This window comes from Moschus berezovskii, chromosome 10, assembly GCF_049115385.1.
Source record: "Moschus berezovskii isolate FMDL1 chromosome 10, NW_MosBer_1.0, whole genome shotgun sequence".
Taxonomy (NCBI): Eukaryota; Metazoa; Chordata; class Mammalia; order Artiodactyla; family Moschidae; genus Moschus; species Moschus berezovskii.
Genome location: NC_142469.1, coordinates 102,160,211 through 102,176,485, shown reverse-complemented (window position 1 = coordinate 102,176,485; position 16,275 = coordinate 102,160,211). Strand labels below are relative to the sequence as shown.

Below are 16,275 nucleotides of genomic sequence, written 5' to 3'. Positions count from 1 at the left end.
GAAAAGTCTTCGGGGTGTGGACCCGCTCCAAGTGAGCAAAGCTGAACTGGGGGTGGCGGTCAGTTTAAGAGGCCAATTCCTCTGGGACAGGACAGAAAGCCTGGGCTTCTGACTCCCAGTCAGAATTCTGCAGTGACCATGTAGCCTTAGCAAATGGCATACCCTCCGAGAGCCTCAGTTTTCCCATTTGTGAAATGGGACAACAGCATCCCGAGGACAAGACTGTGGTGAGGATGACCCGGAGGCGGAGTCCCCAGCTCTGCATTCAGCGCACAGTAGGCTTTCAATAATAGCTCTGATAAGAATGCCTCTAACCATCTCACAAGTATTTACTGAGTGCCATTAAGTGTCACGCACCTGGGAATGACAATAGACAATAAACCACAGGTAAAGCCAATTACGCAGGGGCAGAAGGTGATAAGCACGTGGATAAACAGAAAGCAGGTGAGCCAGGGAGGCAGAGCAGGGCAGAGGGCAGAGCTCCTAGGAAGGTGACCTTGGAGCCAAGACTGGAAGGCAGGCAAGGGAGTGAGAGGGCCTGGGCGAGGGAACAGCCCAAGGAACTGGGAGGCAGGCTGAGGCCGGTGTTCAAGGACCAGGGTCTGGGGAGGACTGAGCGAGGGGGCGGGTGTGGGGCGGTCGGCCCCGTGGGCTGCTTGGGGCGGATCCGAGTCTGTGCGTCCACCTCTGTGTTGGTTTCCGGGCCTTGAAGGAACTTAAGAGTCAAGTCAAGAGGACCCTGGACGAGTTTGAAAAACCCTTAGGAAGGTTTGACCCCGTCCTTCTGGAGCAGCCTTATCCAGGTTCAGGCTGGGGGACTTCCCTGGGGGTCCAGAGGTTGGGAGTCTGCCTTCCAGTGCGGGGGACGCGGGCTCCATCCCTGGTTAGGAAGTTGGTTTCCCACAAGCCTCATGGCACAGCTACAAGGGCCCATGCTGCACCAAAAGATCCCACATGCCGCAGGTCTAATAATATAAAAAGAAAAAAAGCTGGTTGGAGTCCGTACGTTAGCTGGGGTGGAGGCAAACTTTCCATGGGTCTTGGAAAAGCTCCCAGAGGCCACTCCTCTGCCTCTCCTGTCCGTACCCACCACAGGGTTCAGCCCCAGGAGAGAATGTTCTGGAGCTGCCCTGGCTTAAGCTCCCCCTCAGGGAAGTGATCGATCATTCAGTGCTTTCACCTTTCCGAACTCTTCTCCAGTATAAACAACACCCATCCCCCAACAGCAGTAACCTGAGAGGTCCTGGCAAGGACCATCCCCAAGGCTCACGAGCTCAGGGCATCCGAGAGGAGGAGGGCCAGTCCGTCTGGCTCCGCTAGGACCACTCCTGTGTGACCCAGGGCAGGAGGCTACCCAGGGCAGGAGTTGGGAGGGTCCCCCAACAGGGTCTGCGAGAACTGAACGGCACATCCCTAGATGGCTAAAGAATCCTTAACAAATGAGGTATTTCACTTGGATTTGAAATTGATGGGGCTCAATTTGCGTGTTTATGTGTGCATGAATCTCCTGGTACGAGCTGCTCAGTCATGTCTGACTCTTTTTGACCCCATGGACTGTAGCCCACCAGACTCCTCTGTCCATGGGATTTCTCCAGGCAAGAATACTGGAGCGGGTTACCAATTCCTCCTCCAGGGCACCTTCACGACCCAGGGATGGAACGTGCATTTCCTGCATTGCAGGTGGATTCTTCACCACTGAGCCTGAATCTGCTGGGGCTCTTTCTAAATTACAGATTCAGACTCTAGAGATTTTGACCTTTGAGAAGCTCCCAGGTAACACCGGTGCCCCTCACTTTGAGTAGTGAGGGTGTAGAGTAGTGGTTTTAATGGAGGTGGGACCACCCACAGGAGCCAGCAGTTGGAGCCAAAGGGTGGGTTGGGAACTGCCAGCATTTTGTGGATTGAATCAAGGATGTTGGCAATTCTTCAAGGTCTAGCCTGCTTCTGCTGTGACTTCTGAATATTCTGCTGGACATTCATGGAGATGGGGGAAGTTTATAATTTTCTGACATGGACACTATTTTTCATAAAAATACAACCACCCCAAGGCTAAAGTACCACAGTGGTTAGAATACTAGCTCTGGAACATGCTCCTTGCCACTAAAGGAGCTGGAAGGTGAACCAAGATTCTGGTTTCTAGAAGCTGAGTTCTTAACCACTATATTACACCACGGAAGGTGAGCATCCATTTGATTACCAAAGCAGTCCAGTGAAATAAGAACAACAATTCTGATACCATCTCCTTGATGAGGACTCTGAAGCTGAGGGAGTTTTTGTGATTGTTTATTTTTTTTAATTAATTTATTTTTTATTGGAAGAACTGATACTGAAGCTGAAGCTTCAATACTTTGGCCACCTGATGCGAAGAATTGACTCCTCGGAAAAGACCCTGATGCTGGGAAAGACTGAACCAGGAGAAGGGGATGACAGAAGATGAGATGGTTGGATGGCATCACTGACTCAATGGACATGAGTTTGAGCAAGCTCTGGGAGTTGGTGATAGACAGGGAAGCCTGGCGTGCTACAGTCTATGGGGCTGCAAAGAGTTGGACACGACTGAGCGACTAAACTGAACTGATTTTTTTTTTGGAGGACAATTGCTCTACAATATTTTGTTGGTTTCTGCCATATATATCAACATGAATCAGCCTCAGGCACAGGTATGTCCCCTACCTCTTGAGTGACTGTTGGAGATCACTGAATACATTAAAGAGCTTTAACTGAAGCCTCAGCGCCCCTCACCTAAGCCTCCTTCTTACGTATCTAATACATATCACGGGTTTATACACAGAGTCAACATTCATGCAATGTTTTTGAATAACAAGTGAACGAATGAAAAGGCCTGCCTATGAAAAGACTCTACGTTTAAAACATTACAAGGCAATCTCAAAAAAGAGCAAAGTTGGAGGACTTAAACCACCCAACGTCCTACAAAGCAACAGTCATCACGTCAGTCTGGCCTTGGCACAAAGACAAACAGGTCAGTGGAGCAGAACCGAGAACCCAGGAGAAGGTCCACGCTGACATGGTCCTTTGCCTTTCAACAAAGACGCCGAAGTCAATGGAAAAATCAGCGTCCTTTTTCTAACAAACGGCACTGGAATAAACTGTATTTGTATGTTGTAAAAAATGAACGTCAACCTGCACCTTTCACCATTCACAAAAATTAATGAGCTGGAGCAGGGACCACACATAAAAGCTAAATTTTTATAAAAGCTTCTAGAACAAAACATGGCAGAATATCTTCATGACTTGTGGGTAGATAAGACAGAGGACTTTCCTGGTGGCAGAGAGGTAAGAATCTTCCTGCCAATGCGGGGAACACGGGTTTGATCCCCAGTCTGGGAAGATCTCACACAGGCACACATCTAAGCCCCTGCATCACAACTCCGGAAGGCCGCACGCCCTAGAGTCCACGCTCCACAGCAAGTCCACGCTCCAAGGCCACCGCTAGGAGAAGCCCCTGCACCGCAACGGAGAGCAGCCCTCGCTGTCTGCAACCAGCAACGAAGCAACCCAGACCCCGCGCAAAAAAAAAAAAAAGCAACTAATTGAAGAAGGCAGAGAAGTAACCATGCAAGAAAAACCCGATGAATCAGACTTCATCAAAACCGAACACATCGTATCCTAAGACACCATGACTTACTATGAATTACTCTCTGCCTGTATGAATATGCTCACAATAAGATGTAAGAGAGAAAACCACCAGAGATTAGCGAGGTTTTTTTTTTTTCCAGCTGTCAATCTAAGTAAAATGTCACCTCAGCATTTCACTGGGCTCCAGTTCATCGCACAAGACAACAAGTCACTCATACCCTTGCTGACCAATCCAATTTGACATCGTGACAACCACACAGCACGGGTCAAGGATTATTAGATGAGACTCACCTGTCTCAAGCCTCCTGAGAATAAAGTGTTGAGCACTGGACTGGATGAGATGTCTTCCTGCTTCAAAACAGGGCTCGTAGGGCGTCTGGGACTCTCTGGACTGAGAGGTTTCAGAATATCTGGTGTGCTGACCTTCTGAAAAAACAAACATAAAATTAACAGGATAGTCGTCATCTCAGTTTGGTTTTGTTCAGATGTGATGACTTGAATGAGCATGGCCTGCATGTTGCTAACATGTATAATTCCGGATGCTGAATAAAAGGACACGCTCCCATGTGGATAAACAAACACACACACAGACACACACACACACACGGGGTCCCAAGGCAGACATCACTGAGCTCTGAGACATTCACGAACAGTGACGGGTGGGTTACTGGAGTGAGTGAGTGAGTGCAAGTTGCTCAGTCGTGTCTGACTGCAACGCCACGGACTGTAGCCCACCAAACTCCTCTGTCCATGGTATTCTCCAGGCAATAATACTGGAGTGGGTTGCCATGCCCTCCTCCAGGGGATCTTCCCCACCCAGGGATCCTGCATTGCAGGCAGATTCTTTACCATCTGAGCCACCGGGGAAGTACCTAAAGACTAGTACAAGTCTTAAAGAAACTGAAGTCCATATTTGACCTTCACAATGACTCAGGCATTTATCCACATGAAATATAGTCTTCAGCCTGACAGGCAGAATTTCATCTCTGATATGCTCATTAAAAAGGGAAAAAAAATCAAAATATGTCTCTAAATTAAACAAAAATATTTTATAGTTGGGACTTCCATAATGTGTATAGCTTGTGCTTTCAAATATGGTAGCCACTAGTCACATGGGGTTCCAATCAATTAGAACCAAATCAGTTCAGCTTCTTGTTTGCACTAGACACCTTTCCAGTGCTCAGTAACCACATGCGGCAGTGGCTAGAAAGTTCTGTCTGCAGGGGTCCCCACCTCTAGGAGCTAGCGCCCAATGATCTGAGGTGGAGCTGATGTGATAATAATAAGAGCACAGTAACCTTAACGTACTTGAATCATCCTGAAACCATTGCCGACCCTGGCCCCCACCCTGGTCCAGGAAAAACAGTCTTCCATGAAGTCTGCCCCTGGGGCCAAAAAGGCTGGGGACCACTGTTATGGGACACTGAGGGTGCAGAGCAAGGAGGGGGCAACCTCTTGCTGGCTGAAAAGACAAAGTTTCCAAATTGAGACTTTAGACTGTGGCACTGGGTTGGACGCTCAACTTGGAAATATAAACAGTGGCGCTACGGTCATAATTTTCAGGAATGAAGAGCTAAGACTAATACAGAACAGATGAAAGACACGACCGCCTCCGTAACATTTGTTCACGCTCTCAATTCCCAGAACTCAACTCAGTTCCATCAGACATTTGTTAAAGCAACACTGTGTTCAATGTGCCACTCTAAGTCCTGGGGGCAAGAGGAGGAGGGAAAGGTCGAGGAGATGCTTCATCTGTTCTCCAAGGACTTACTGTGTGTGTGTGGTCAGTCGTGTCCAACTCTGTGAGCCCATGGACTGTAGCCGGCCAGGCTCCTCTGTCCATGGCATTTCCCAGGCAAGAAGACTGGAGCCAGGGATCGAACCCGAGTCTCCTGCATCTCCTGCATTGGCTGGTGGTTTCTTTACTGCTGAGCCACCTGGGAAGCCCCCAGGGCTCACTAGCTCATCAGAGATACAAACCATTAAAATGGAGCACAAGCCAAGAGGGAGGGTGAGTGCAGGAGGGGCCCTGGGGTGGTTTTCAGTGGGAGTGTGACCTGAGTGGGTACTGAAGACTGGGTGGGGAGAGACCCAAAGTTAGGGTATCCCAGGATGAGGGGCTATCACGATGCTCAGGTGTGAAGCACATTCTTGGATTGGCTAAAGGCTAGAGCAACTGCAGGGACCAAAGAGGCCAGGCAGAACCCTGGCCACGAGGTCCCGCATGCCCGGTGATGTGTGAGGTCCTCCAGAGAACAGGCGGCTCGGGGGCACCAAAGGGTGGGCACAGGGCTGGAGGAACCAGACACCCAAGGGGAGGATTTCAGAAATGAAGGTGTTCAAAAAGGAGACTATACGACCAGGCTCACCTGAAATTAAAGAAATGCAGATTTTTAAAAATTGTCTATCGGCTTCCCGTATGGCTCAGTGGGTAAAGAATCTGCCTGCAACGCAGGAGACACAGGAATGCAGGCTCGATCCCAGCGTCGGGAAGATCCCCTGGCAAAGGAAATGTCACCCCACTCCAGTATTCTTGCCTGGAAAATGGACAGAGGACTCCAGTATTCTTGCCTGGAAAATGGACAGAGGACTGGCAGGCTACAGTCCACGGGGGCGCAAAGAGTCGGACACAACTGAGCCACTAACACAGTAAATTAGCAATTATTAAAATAACAAGTATAAAGTTCAGTGTTTGCAGGAGTGCTAGAAAACAGCTACGCTGCTCCTAGGGTTCGTGCAGACTGAGTCAACCCCAGAGGACTGCAGTTCGGCAGCAGAAATTCACTTCTTGACAAATCCTGGCCCAGATACTTGCCGGAGAATTTCTGCAGCTCAAGCTTAAAGGATAGAGACATAACTTGGGAGCAATCCTGACCTGATTGCTCAGGGATTTATCATCCCGGCATCATTTCAAGACAACGATTTCCTAGCTCTGTGTCTCACTGTCACCCCGGCAGAGGGGTGCTGGCATCCCCCACTTACAAAGGGCACCCACCGCGTTGCCCCCTTACTGCTGGCGAGAGGCTCCTACATGTTCCAGTGGAAGTGTGAGTGGAACTGTCGTGAGCTCACCAGCTCAGGCGTGTGTAATTGCAGTCTGACAAACATCCTATTTAAAGATGTGCTCTTTATATGCCGACCCAGTAATTATTTAGCACTTATAGATCATGCCATAATTACTGAGTACTTTATAAACATTTGGCTAAATTTCTCTTAAAAACAGCCACAACCTCAAGCAACGCGGGGAGAGAGAATGCCTACAGAAAGTCCTGAGCGTGTCTTGCCAAGAGTGTGGCAGTGAAGGACAAAGGGTCTACCCGGTGGGGGCTCTCTGGCCACACCCCTCCACCCCATTCTCCTGGCTTCTACCCGTGGGCACTGCCAGCCCTTCAGACAACCTTGCAGTCGTCTGGCAGTTCCCCCTCCTCCACAGCACAAACAGCTGGGGAAGGTGATGTCACATTGCATCACTTCAGAAGGTCAGGAGTGAAGCCTACGGATACTTGGGATGCCCCAGCACCTGGTGCATGACGTCAGAAGCGGGAACCGTGCAGGTCTGCAAACCTTGCTGGTGTCTCCCAGCAGGAATCACAGGAACGCTCTCGGGGGTAGCCTCCAACTGGCCCTGCCACTCTGACCACGTTCCCCACCGGGGCCATCTCTTGGCGCCCGAGTCCTCATCTTTAATGGGACAGTAACAGCCCAGGCTTCACAGGGGTTGTTTAAGGACTTAAAAAGTTGATTTGTCCTCCTTAGGTGGAGCATATGATGAAGAGGTTAAGAATGTAGAAGTTAAGAGTTGTACGAACCTGGGGTGTATTCCTGGCTCCACCTTTCCTGAGCCATGGCTACGAGACAAGGTGGTTAACCTCACACTAAAACTCAGGTTCTAGTTATTTATCATGGGAGCGGCAATATCTTTCCCAGGAATTTTGTAAGAATGAAATGTGAGCAAGTATTGGGTTGGCCAAAAACTTCATTCGGCTTTGTCCATAAGACCTTACTGAAAAATCCAAACGAACTTTTTGACCAATCTGATAAATAAAATATGCTCCATCCGCTCACAACACAGTGTCACCTAAACGCACGCTGACCGTCTCCTCCACCTGTTGATTCAGGAATGGCAGTTTGGACCGTGTTCATGTGGGCACTGGGGAGCCGAAAGGAACACACGCTTGTTTGCACTTCAGAGTCTCAAAGACCTTCCAAATACACGCTCCACGGCTTGCCCTTACAGTGAGGCAGCAGACCACCTGCAGTTCCCCATGGCCAGATCTAGTGACTCCGAATCTGCATTTCAACAAGACCCCCAAGTGACTTGCATACACATTAAAGTGAAGAACCAGCATTCAGCCTCCAAACCAAGACTGACCCCCCACCCCATTTCTGGTTCTGTTGCCAGGGGTCTGTGACAATCTCCCTGAGCTTCCGTAAATGTAAACAGGGTCACGTGAATACCCACCTCAGGGTGGTATGGGGATAAAAAGCAAAGCTTTTAGCAAGAGCCTGGCACAGAGTAACACGAACGAGCAATCTAGATTTATATTTAGATAACAGAGACTCTAAACTGCTACCTAAGTTATCTCGGGGGATCTTTGCAAGAACACTGTGCTGCTTGGGAGGAACAGGTAATATCATCTTCACTCCCTGGGGGGATGGGGGGTGGTGCTTTTGGATGCTCAGGAGGTCACGTGATGACCTGGCGAATGGAGGCAGAATTTAGCATCTTGAGAGTGCGTGGAAGTCCCAGCAGGAGGGTGAGGTTACCCTCACCCCTTTGCCTACAGAACAGTGTGTCTGGGGACACCCTCAACAGAGCCCAGTATTGCAGAGAAGGGCACCTGTCCTGTCGAACCAACTGGAGTTATCACATCCACCCTGCAAACAGCCAAGTGGTGGTACCTGCCACCACCAGGTCCCCTCGGCCAGACCAGAACCCAGGTTTCCTGACCCTAGAGTCCGCTTTCCCTCACACGCCAGCGCATCTGCTTCTGGCTCAGTTAATCCTGGCGGGAAGAGTAATTCTCTCCCTACAGGCCTTTGTCAGGTGAGATCTCTTCCGGTGGAGGTGCCTGCAGAGTCCCCTCATGACCGCACCTGGACATGCAGCATGTACGGTTTCAACAGTTTCAGAGATCAGGACAGATCTTAACCAGAGGCTATTGGAAGCAGGACGTGCCAGCCTCTGGCCTGAGCGAGTGTATCCATAGACCAAGAACAAGTGGGCACACAGCAAGACTGCAGCTGAGCCTTTGTGCTTGGCGTGGCCTGGAAGACTTAGGGGGTCACGGGGGTCACGTGGAGGCCTTTTCCTGTTCTGAACCACATTTCAAACTCAATACAGCTGAATTTTAACCTTCATTTGGCCAGCACCCCCACCCCACCCAATGGAGGGGTTCATATGTGTTTTTTAGACTGCTTGATGTCTAGCTTTGAAATAAAAGGAAATCTATAGAGCAAACGGGCAGGCATTGGGGCACCCAGGGATACCCTGGTGCTTGCGTTGATCGCCGTGTCGGACTGGCTCCTCCTCTCTGGCCGGCCCTCACGCTGACTGGGGCCCGTCTCCAGGTGCTGCTTGTCAGAGGTCATATCATTCTGGGACTTGGAGAGTTCTAGAAAAGAAATACAAGGAAGACAGGTGGGAGCACACAGCTTTGCTGAGACCATTCTCCAGGATTTCTGCACCCTGAGCTCTGGGGCCCAGAGGAGAGTCCCTGACATCCCACTGGACGTGGGACCCTGGCACGGGACAAGGGGGCTGGCTCCTGAATGTGACGATGTGTCCCCAGGTCTCTGCAGGCAGGGCCGCCGTCAAGGGGGCAGATGGGGTTCAAGGCCAACCTCCCCATCAGGTTACCCCAAATTTAGGCCATTATACATTCCAAGTGTCTGGTTGTCCAAACACAAAAGCAGCTGAACAAACCAGCTGGGTTTTTAGGGGCTTCCTTACAAAGATTTTACAATTAAGTACCGCTTCTTGGGGATAGAAATAAGCCTTGGGGTATCCTTATAACCATTTCTATAAGCAAATCCTGAAAAGATGACTTAAAAATTTCTTTGCAATAAAGTAGTTTAGAATTAAGATGAGTAAAGAAAGGAAGGAAGGAACCCCACATGGTACGTTCCCCCTCAAAGGTGAGTGTGTCCTTTAAAAGGCTTCCTTTTCCCAGGAGAGCCTTGCCACTCTAATCTGGACCTTGAAACCACTCAACACTCAACAGAGATGTAAAACAGTTCACATATGTCATTTCAGATTTTCCAGTGGCCACATTTTAAAAGACAAAAAGAACCAGGCAAAGTTAATTGTAAAACTATATTTCATTTAATGAAACAGATCCAATATATTAGGACTTCCCTGCTGGCTCAGATGGTAAAGTGTCTGCTTACAATGCGGAAGACCCAGGTTCAATCCCTGGGTTGGGAAGATCCCCTGGAGAAAGAAATGGCAACCCAGTCCAGTAACCTTACCTGGAAAATCCCATGGACGGAGGAGCCTTGTGGGCTACAGTCCATGGGGTCGCAAAGAGCTGGACACGACTGAGCGACTTCACTTTCACTTTCATTCAATATATTGTGAAAATACATTATCGGTATTAAAATTATTAATGAAAAATTTCACTCTTTGGTCAATAGAGAGTCTCTTGAATCCGATGTGCGTTTTCCTCTGGCCACGTTTCAAGAGCCACGTGAGGTCAGAGCTTATCGTGTTGGACAGCGCCCCTTCAGAGCACCCCTCTGTCTTGTGGTCTGCCCCTCACACTGTTGATTAGTATCTCCCATGTGCGCTGGTCAGGGCTGAATCTGTGCATTGTCTTGTCCCCTAGATGTGCCCACTCCCCCAACAAGGACCCAGGGTTCCCCTGTCCCCCAGGATACGTCAGAGTTGCTCCCCTCTGAGCAGTGCTGTCCACGCCGCTGTCAAGTCTACCCGCTGGAACCTTTGGGGCCTCCTGCTCTGCTGGCAGCTAGAAAGGTCCCAGCACATGCCGGGCCTTCAGAGCTGTTGCTGATGCAGACACAGGGGACGGGGGAAGGGCTCTGGCTTTCTCCAGGAGCCTGTGTGCGTGCCTGGCCTGCAGGGCAGTGCCAGAACCCCCAGAGAGGCAGCCACTTACTTTTCATGTGGGTGGTGACAGACAGAAACAAATTTTCCACGGACTTATTGAATCCTTTAAACTGCCCGAGTTCCTGCAACTAAAGCAGAGCCGGAAGGAGAGAGAATGAGAGTTCTGCTTGGTTGGTGTTTGCCCCAGCAGGCTCCAGGCCACCAACCCCCAAACGCCTGCATGCATGGGCGCAGGCGTGTGCGGGCTCTCAGGGTGCATGCCGGTGTGTGCGGATGCGTGTCTGGGGCACGGGCCTCTAGGGAGGGAGGAGCCCTCTTTATTCAGCGTCTCTCCTCTGAGCTTTGACACCTGCCTTAAAGGAAGGGGCAGTACCGTGTGGTTGTCCACAAGCTAACAACTGCCTCGTAGAAATAAGCACGGACACGTCATGGGCTCAACGACAGCAGTGAGCAAATTCTCGCTTCTCTAGCCTCCTTCTCTTATGTCCCCGACCCAGCTCTGCCCAGAGGGGACGTCAACGTGGGCAGAATGCACATGACACAAGGGAGGGGTGAGCGGACTGGGGGGGTCAGGTCCACCTCCCAGTGCAGAAGAGAGAGGAAAAAGGGAGAGAAAGAACAGAAATGAGGCCACTCCTTCTGCAAGCCTCGTCCATCCGTCCATCCGTCCATCCAAGCCAGTAATGTCTTGAGCACGTCTGTGCTCGGGTAACTTCAGATAAATTACTCTCAAGGAGTAAAGGAAACCTCTCCCAAGGAGAGAGCAGGCAGGATTTTGAAGGTCACTCTGGGGTCTCAGTCTGAAACGGGAATAAGAATTCTCTCGCCAGCAGACATGTATGTCCTGTGCACAGATGGAGTTACTCCCTGCAATATGCAGAATAATAGATCATCAAGACCACGTGTTCCATGGCACTTGACAATTTCCAAGTACCAGCACAGATATTACCGGGGTAATTTCTCACATCAGCCGTGGGAGGCGAGCCAGACGACTATGATTATCGCCGCCTCCCAGGTGGGAGCCCAGGTAAGTCCCCCAGAATCACACAGCTAACTGCTCTGGATGGGAAGAGTCCTGGGCTTCTTTACGCTCAGCGCCTACAAACACTCAGACACGCACACACACATTTCCACAGGTACTCCCCCATCTGTGAGTCACACTCCTGTGAATCAACCTGTATTTCCTTTTCCAACCCCCAAAGGCCCCTGACACACACGGCAGCCCGTCCAGACCCCCACACTCAAGGGTATGGTGAGGGGACAGAAGCCACAAAATGACAAGAGTGAAGAGATAAGGATGCGGGATGCAGGCGGAAGATGAGCCCACTGACGATGCGGGGCATGGGCAGGGGTGGGGGCAGTCCCGTGGCCCCCCAGCGCGTGATGGAACCCAGACCCCAGGCAGAGCCCGGCACCTCCAGCCTCCTACGGGGGCCCCCCTTCCCTCCTGGCCTCGGAACTCTCCAGCCAAGGTTGGATCGCTCTGCCATGAGGCTCAGCCTCTCAGCCCCGTCTCCTCCGCACCCCTCCCCGTCCCCACCCAGCGGGCACCGGACGGGCGCGTTACCCTGGCAGGGCCGCCGCTACACTGGCTTTCACTGAGAGGCGGTGGAGTGGGAGGAACCACGGAGATCTTGTTGCTGAGGGAAAACACAGGGATAAGAAACGGGTTGTGAGTCTTATGCGTACACACCATTCACATTTCTCCTGTAACTCAAGTCCTCTGCCTTTCTACAAAGAAAAAGCTTCCTCACTTTTTAGAAGAGGGCCCAGCAGCTTGCCAGGATCCACTCCGCACAGGGCTGATTCCTGGGGTCTGAATGTGGGAGACTTGGTTCTGTGGTCCCAGGCCCGGGCACTGCACTCCAGCCGTGTGCTCACAAAACAGCTGTGGGGCCCCAGCTTTGTGGCCTGGCTGCCCTGGCACCCGGACTCCACACATGGGTGCTGCGTGGACCTGAGCATCCCCTCAGTGGACAGCACCCAGCAGAATGCCCCAGATGTCACGGATGTAAAAGCCGACCATAAGAGGAATCATAAGTTTATGACAAAACTCCAGAAACTGGAAAGTCTCAGCATAAACAAAACAAAAAAAAGCTGCTGGTGGAGAGTTTTCAAGAATACTTTAATAAATTCGGCACAGTCGGGTGCGTGAATTATTGCTCACTTCATGATGGCTGGGAGTTTAGAATTTTGTTTATAAAGTTACTATCTCTCAGGCCATTATTCAAACCCACCAATGTTCATTCCACAAATGTTTCTAAAGTGTCAGGCACTGGGCAAGACGTTGGGGACATGAATGATTCATAAAAGCAAATGCTTGGTTTAGAATCTCACTGTGCTGTCATGTCTGACTCTTTGCCACCGCATGAACTGTAGCCCACCAGGTTGCTCTGTCCATGGAATTTTCCAGGCAAGAATACTGGAATGGGTTGCCATTTCCTTCTACAGGGGATCTTCCCGGCTCAGGGATTGAACCCGAATCTCTTTCGTCTCCTGCAATGGCAGGCTGATTCTTTACCACTGAGCCACCCAGGAAGCCCTGAATCTCATTGGATGTGCCATCAAAAACAACATTTTGTTTCCTGAAAACATATCAAAAAATTCAAGAAACAAAATGTCTTGTGAGAAAATCCTATGCTCGATCCTTCCAGCTTTTCTTAAGAAAGTGGAAATATCTCTGAATCTTCTCCAGGCACTTTTTATCATCTTTTTTTTTTTTTAAAGTTACATTCCAAAGCAGTGACATCTGAAAGTCAGGAGATCTATACGTTCTTTCAGTGAGTCCTCTGTGCTCCAGCCCCGAGGGCCCAGGATAGCCTGGCCTCTGACAAACTCACCTCAGCTTCTGATAAGATTGCAAGAGCTTTGCTCCGGCTGTCTCGTGCTTGCCTGGAAGAGATATCGGTAGAGGTCATTTGTTAGTAAGAATACAACGCAGATGGGAAATACAATATATAATACATTAAAATTATTATTTTCCTGACAGTGCATCTTGTTATTAAAAAGTAAGAGACCATTTTGGGGTGTGCACTGTTGCTCAGTCATATTTGACTCTTTGCAACCCCAGGCTCCTCTGCCCATGGAGTTTTTAGGCAAGAATACTGGAGTGGGTTGCCATTTCCCCCTCCAGGGGATCTTCCTGACCCAGGGATCGAGCCTGCGTCTCCATCTGCTTCTGCATTGACAGGTGGATTCATTACCACTGAGCCACCTGGGACTCTACATTTTACCGAAAAATCATGAAACTGTGCATTTAAACAGGTGACTTTTGTGTTACCTAAATTATATTCCACCTAAAACTGCTGTTCCACACACACATACACCCACACACAGTATGAGACCATACTTGCTGGAAACGATTGCTTTTACTGAAAGTTGATGCTGGATTAGATTTTTAAATTCTGGATCATTTGAAAAACACTTCAAGCTTCTAAGCTTCCTGTTGTCTTCTGCAAACATTTCATAATGGAGTGACTATATTCCTTTAAGCATTCTTTGTTATGGAGATTGAATTAATCTTTTAAAAAATGTAATCTACTTATTTCCAGTTATAGAGGCTAATAATTTCCTAAATAAGGCTCCATCTACTATAGTACTCTTTTTGTTTCAAGGAAAGTGGATTTTATGATGTGCTATATTAAGACCCTAAAAATAGAACTCTCTAAGCCCACAGTCCTGTGAACACAATGTTTCCCAGCCCAATGCACAGGGTGAGCTCAGCACACTTGCCCAGCCTGGAGACCAGAAGTGGATTCTCTCAGGGAAGTTCCCCAGAAGCCTCCAGAGCGCCCAGCACACAGCTGAGAACTGCCAGATGCAAGGTCCTAGGAGGTCAGAGTAGCTCCTGTGTTGTGCGTTTGGAAGGCTGTTGCTGTTCAGGCGCTCAGTCATGTCTGACTCTCTGTGACCCCATGGACTGCAGCACGCCAGGCCTCCTGTCTGCTCAAACTCATGTCCATTGAGTCCGTGATGCCACCCCACCATCTCATCCTCTGTCGTCCCCTTCTCCTCCCGCCTTCAGTCTTTCCCAGCATCAGGGGCTTTTCCAATGAGTCAGTTCTTCGCATCAGGTGGCCAAAGTATTGGAGCTTCAGCTTCAGCTTCAGTCCTTCCAATGACTACTCAGGACTGATTTCCTTTAGGATGGACTGGCTTGATCTCCTTGTAGTTCAAGGGGCTCTCAAGAGTCTTCTCCAACACCACAGTTCAAAAGCATCAATTCTTTGGCCCTCAGCTTTCTTTATGGTCCACCTCTCACATCTGTACATGACCAATGGAAAAACCATAGCTTTGACTAGGCAGACCTTTGTTGGCAAAGTGATGCCCCTGCTTTTTAATACACTGTCTAGATTTGTCATAACTTTTCTTTAGAAGGCTATAATCCATCCCAAAGAAAGACTTAAGTATTTCATCATCTCCGTAAGACAGGAGGAAGGGCGGCGGGGGCGGGGTAGTAGGACAGTCAGGAATTACAGGGAGCCTTTGGGTGGGGGGCAAAGTACTCTGATATCAAGCCCCAAACCTTAAAGCTGGGGATGGCTAACCCCCCAGCTGACCCTGATCTGATCGCCCCCTCCCCACAAGTCCATGGGATTCTCCAGGCAAGAATACTGGAGTGGGTAGCTGTTCCTTTCTCCAGAGGATCTTCCCAATCCAGGGATCAAACCCGGGTCTTCTGCGTTGCAGGCAGATTCTTTACCGTGTGAGCTACAGGGACTATGTCCACTGCAATCAGGGGTCCTAACCCGGGGGGCTCAGGTAACAGATGAGCCCTGAAATCACATTTCAGACTGTGAGTCCACCTGCCCGTGTGCATTTTTCTGGGGTTCACTGCGGTGGTCATCAGACTCTAACAGGAGTGAGCCTCGTCCCTGTCCGACTACAAAACAACCCTTTAAAAATAAAAATGGCCTCACCCCAAAGGCTGAGCGCTCAACCAGTGGAGCCAGCTTGTAAAGAGGGAAGGCTCACATCTGCAGGAGCCTCGGGGAAGAAGACGGGCTGGAATCTAAAGGAGCCACCCTGAGTGCACTGAGGGCCCCGTCACTGCGAAAGCAGAGAAAAACAGAGGAAAGAGGGAGATTAGACAGAGACACTGCTCGTCCAGCCTGTCCTGGGCCAGAGCGCAAACTCCAAGGGAGGGGCAGTTCTGAGCCCTGGGGGTGAGGGGGGGCCTGGTCACAGCTCAGGGGCTGCTGGCCCCTCATCCTCCCAGTCCTGGACTGCTGGGACTGCCCAGAGGCACGATCACCAGGTGACAACCCCCCTCCCCAAAACGATGCTCCTTCTCCCCATCACCTGCAGCCCTCTAGCGGCTCCCTACCCCTATACCTGGACCTCCACCCTGGGGGTCCACTCTCACACCAGCCCTTAAGGGGGGTGCCCCATTGCCCTACTTACCCTGGGCGTTCTCCACTCACTCCCCTCACTAATTGCGTTTCTACCCCAGGCCTGTACCTCCCTCCTAAACCTCAGCTTGGTCTCCCCATCGCATTCCTAAATACCCTTGCTGAGCCCCAGGAGGCTGGGCCCCAATACATGGCTTTCTGCTGCCCCCTGCTGGCGACACTGGGAACCACCATCGTCTGCATCGACACACCCTATCT

At 50.3% G+C, this 16,275-nt stretch overlaps 1 protein-coding gene across 5 annotated transcripts in view; it reads right to left on the bottom strand.

Moving 5' to 3' along the window:
- Positions 1-16,275, bottom strand: part of SYTL3 (synaptotagmin like 3) — a 100,034-nt gene that overhangs the window by 21,323 nt on the left and 62,436 nt on the right. For 3 of the 5 annotated variants that reach the window (XM_088840869.1, XM_055433085.2, XM_088840868.1), the window contains exons 5-9: positions 13,507-13,558; positions 12,234-12,306; positions 10,716-10,794; positions 9,088-9,212; positions 3,889-4,023 (exon numbers count right to left, since the gene is read on the bottom strand). In XM_088840869.1, the coding sequence (XP_088696995.1) occupies positions 3,889-4,023; positions 9,088-9,212; positions 10,716-10,794; positions 12,234-12,306; positions 13,507-13,558 (464 nt within the window). The remainder of the gene's footprint in view (positions 1-3,888; positions 4,024-9,087; positions 9,213-10,715; positions 10,795-12,233; positions 12,307-13,506; positions 13,559-16,275) is intronic. The other 2 variants (XM_088840870.1, XM_088840871.1) reach the window with 2 other exon arrangements.